General features: G+C 51.3%; 1 protein-coding gene across 1 annotated transcript in view; it reads right to left on the bottom strand.

Annotated features, from left to right (window-relative positions):
• Window positions 1-204: 204 nt before the first annotated feature.
• Window positions 205-2219, bottom strand: part of IL10 (interleukin 10) — a 4509-nt gene continuing 2494 nt past the window's right edge. Inside the window, exons 4-5 of the mRNA XM_005885225.2 lie at window positions 2057-2122; window positions 205-950 (exon numbers count right to left, since the gene is read on the bottom strand). Of these exons, the coding sequence (XP_005885287.1) occupies window positions 858-950; window positions 2057-2122 (159 nt within the window). The 3' untranslated portion in view covers window positions 205-857. The remainder of the gene's footprint in view (window positions 951-2056; window positions 2123-2219) is intronic.

The following is a 2219-nucleotide window of genomic DNA, read 5'->3' as shown; positions in this document are numbered from 1 at the left end:
CCCCACTAGGGATCGAGCCCACAACCCAGGTGTGTGCCCTTGCCCAGAATCGAAGCTGGGACCTTTCAGTTCACAGGCCGATGCTCTATCCACTGAGCCAAACCGGCTAGGGTGAGGGAATAATTTTAGTCACACAGAAGTCAACGGACACCATAACATGATTTTAATAAAACTCATTTATTTTATTCAAAATTAAAATCTGCTACAAAGACAGACAAACAATGTAACATTCCCAGAGGAATTGAACTGCTTCGAGTTAAAACTGAGTTCTATTAGAACCAATTTTAGGTTGTCATAAATAACAAGCTGGCCACAGCTTTCAAGAATGAAGAGGTTAGGGAATGAGGTCAGGGGGATCCTCCTGAGCGGCTGGGATATGAATGATCAAAGGGGCTCCCAAGTTTCTCTTCCTAAGAGAGTGAGATCTTTGTAACATTCTGGGAGCCCCAGGCCCAGGAACAAAAGAGCGAGACCAGGCTTGGAGTGGAAGCTTCCGTTGGCTCCCCAAAAAACGTTTCTTTTTCTTTATAGATAACTTACAATTTGTCTTAAAACACTTAAATACCATAGGGTGTTACCTTACGGAAACAGCTTAAACACAAGTGACCATAATAAATATTGAAAAAAATTATAATATTAGGCTTCTTTCTAAACAGTTCACAGAGAAGCTCAGTAAATAAATAGCAAAGGGAGTTGAGGTATCAGACGTAATAAATATTCTAGGAGAGAGGTATGGCGGGATTTTCCAAGGAGCTGGCTTGGCTCTCCTGGAACCCGGGTTGGATTTTGGAGATCTCTAATCGATGTCCTAGAGTCCAGGGGAGCCGCCATCCTGGCTGTTTTGCTGCTTACATGTTTCATTTTTTCATCTTCATTGTCATGTAGGCCTCTATGTAGTTGATGAAGATGTCAAACTCACTCATGGCTTTGTAGACCCCTCTCTCCTGGAGCTGTGTGGGGAGACAAGAGATGGTTAGTGAAAACCCAATCTGAGGGAGTCAGGTGGCCGCTCGCTTGAATGGCCGTCACCCTGGGGTCTAGAAGCTGCACTTGATCCCTCGAGTTGGGAGGTGAAGGGTGGACCCAGGCAACCCGAGGATATGCCCAGCTGCCCTGGGAAAGGCTGGGCATTGGTGTGAGGCGGAGCTAGTGGTGGCGAGAGGAGCACCTGCTTGCAAAGCACAGTCTTCAAACTGGTGCCTTGTCAACACATTCAAAGGCCATGTGCTCACATGATGCTCATTCAGAATTTGATGAAAGAACGTCAGAGGCACCACTTTGAAAACAAGGCGGTGAGAGAGGAGAGAAGGGCACCTCTTTCAGGTTTGTTCTCTTCCTCCAACAAATTAGCAGGTCCCACCTTGCTGATCCAACCTGTGCCAGGGGGACTCATGTTCCCTGATGTGGGAACCCTGCCCAGTGTCTGTCCCCCGGCGCCCAAAGAGGACACAGGCCACATGGCTTCTGGGAAATGGTGTTGGAATGTCCACAAAGAATTGGAAGCGTGAAACCCTCTGGTTTGAGAGTTGACATTTGCGAGCACCTGGGGAGCTGGGAGTGGCAGATGGAAAGTGAGCGCAGACCAACTCCCCAACTCCCGAGGGGCGAGAATCCTGCTTCCTGCTCTGAGTCTCAGGGAGGCCAGGCTGAACCCCTGGGCGTGTGTGTGTGTGTGTGTGTGTGTGTGTGTGTGCACATTCACGTGTCGGCTTCCTGCACGTGTGGCTTCAGCCTGGATTCCCAACAAGCTACTTTCTGTTTCCTTTGTCACTCTCCCCAGCACCCCGCTCACTGTGCTCACAGGCGGGCCAGCCGCTCAACCCACAGGCCTGCGAAGGCGGGGAGCAGTCATTTAGAAACCCCCAAAGACACTTCACAGAAAGCAAATAAACCGAGGCGGCAGCTCCTCGCTGGCTGCGGAGGTCACACCATCTGTCGGGTTCCCACAGTCCCTCCCAGCGAAGGATGGGGCTGGCTGAGCACCTGCCCAGCCTCTGCCCCTTGGGGATGGGCCCCGGCCGTGCGCCCCAAACCCTCCCGGCACCGTGCAGCTCACCTTACTGAAGGCGCTCTTCACCTGCTCCACGGCTTTGCTCTTATTCTCACAGGGCAGAAAGCGATGCTGCGGAGGAAAAGAGAAAGTGTTAAAGGTACCGGCTCACGGGGGGACACGCTGGTGGCAAGAGAGACCAGGCTTGTCCTAAACGCCTCTACCTCCC

Source organism: Myotis brandtii, unplaced genomic scaffold (assembly GCF_000412655.1).
Source record: "Myotis brandtii unplaced genomic scaffold, ASM41265v1 scaffold898, whole genome shotgun sequence".
Lineage (NCBI taxonomy): Eukaryota > Metazoa > Chordata > Mammalia > Chiroptera > Vespertilionidae > Myotis > Myotis brandtii.
This window is presented reverse-complemented; position numbering and strand designations above follow the sequence as displayed.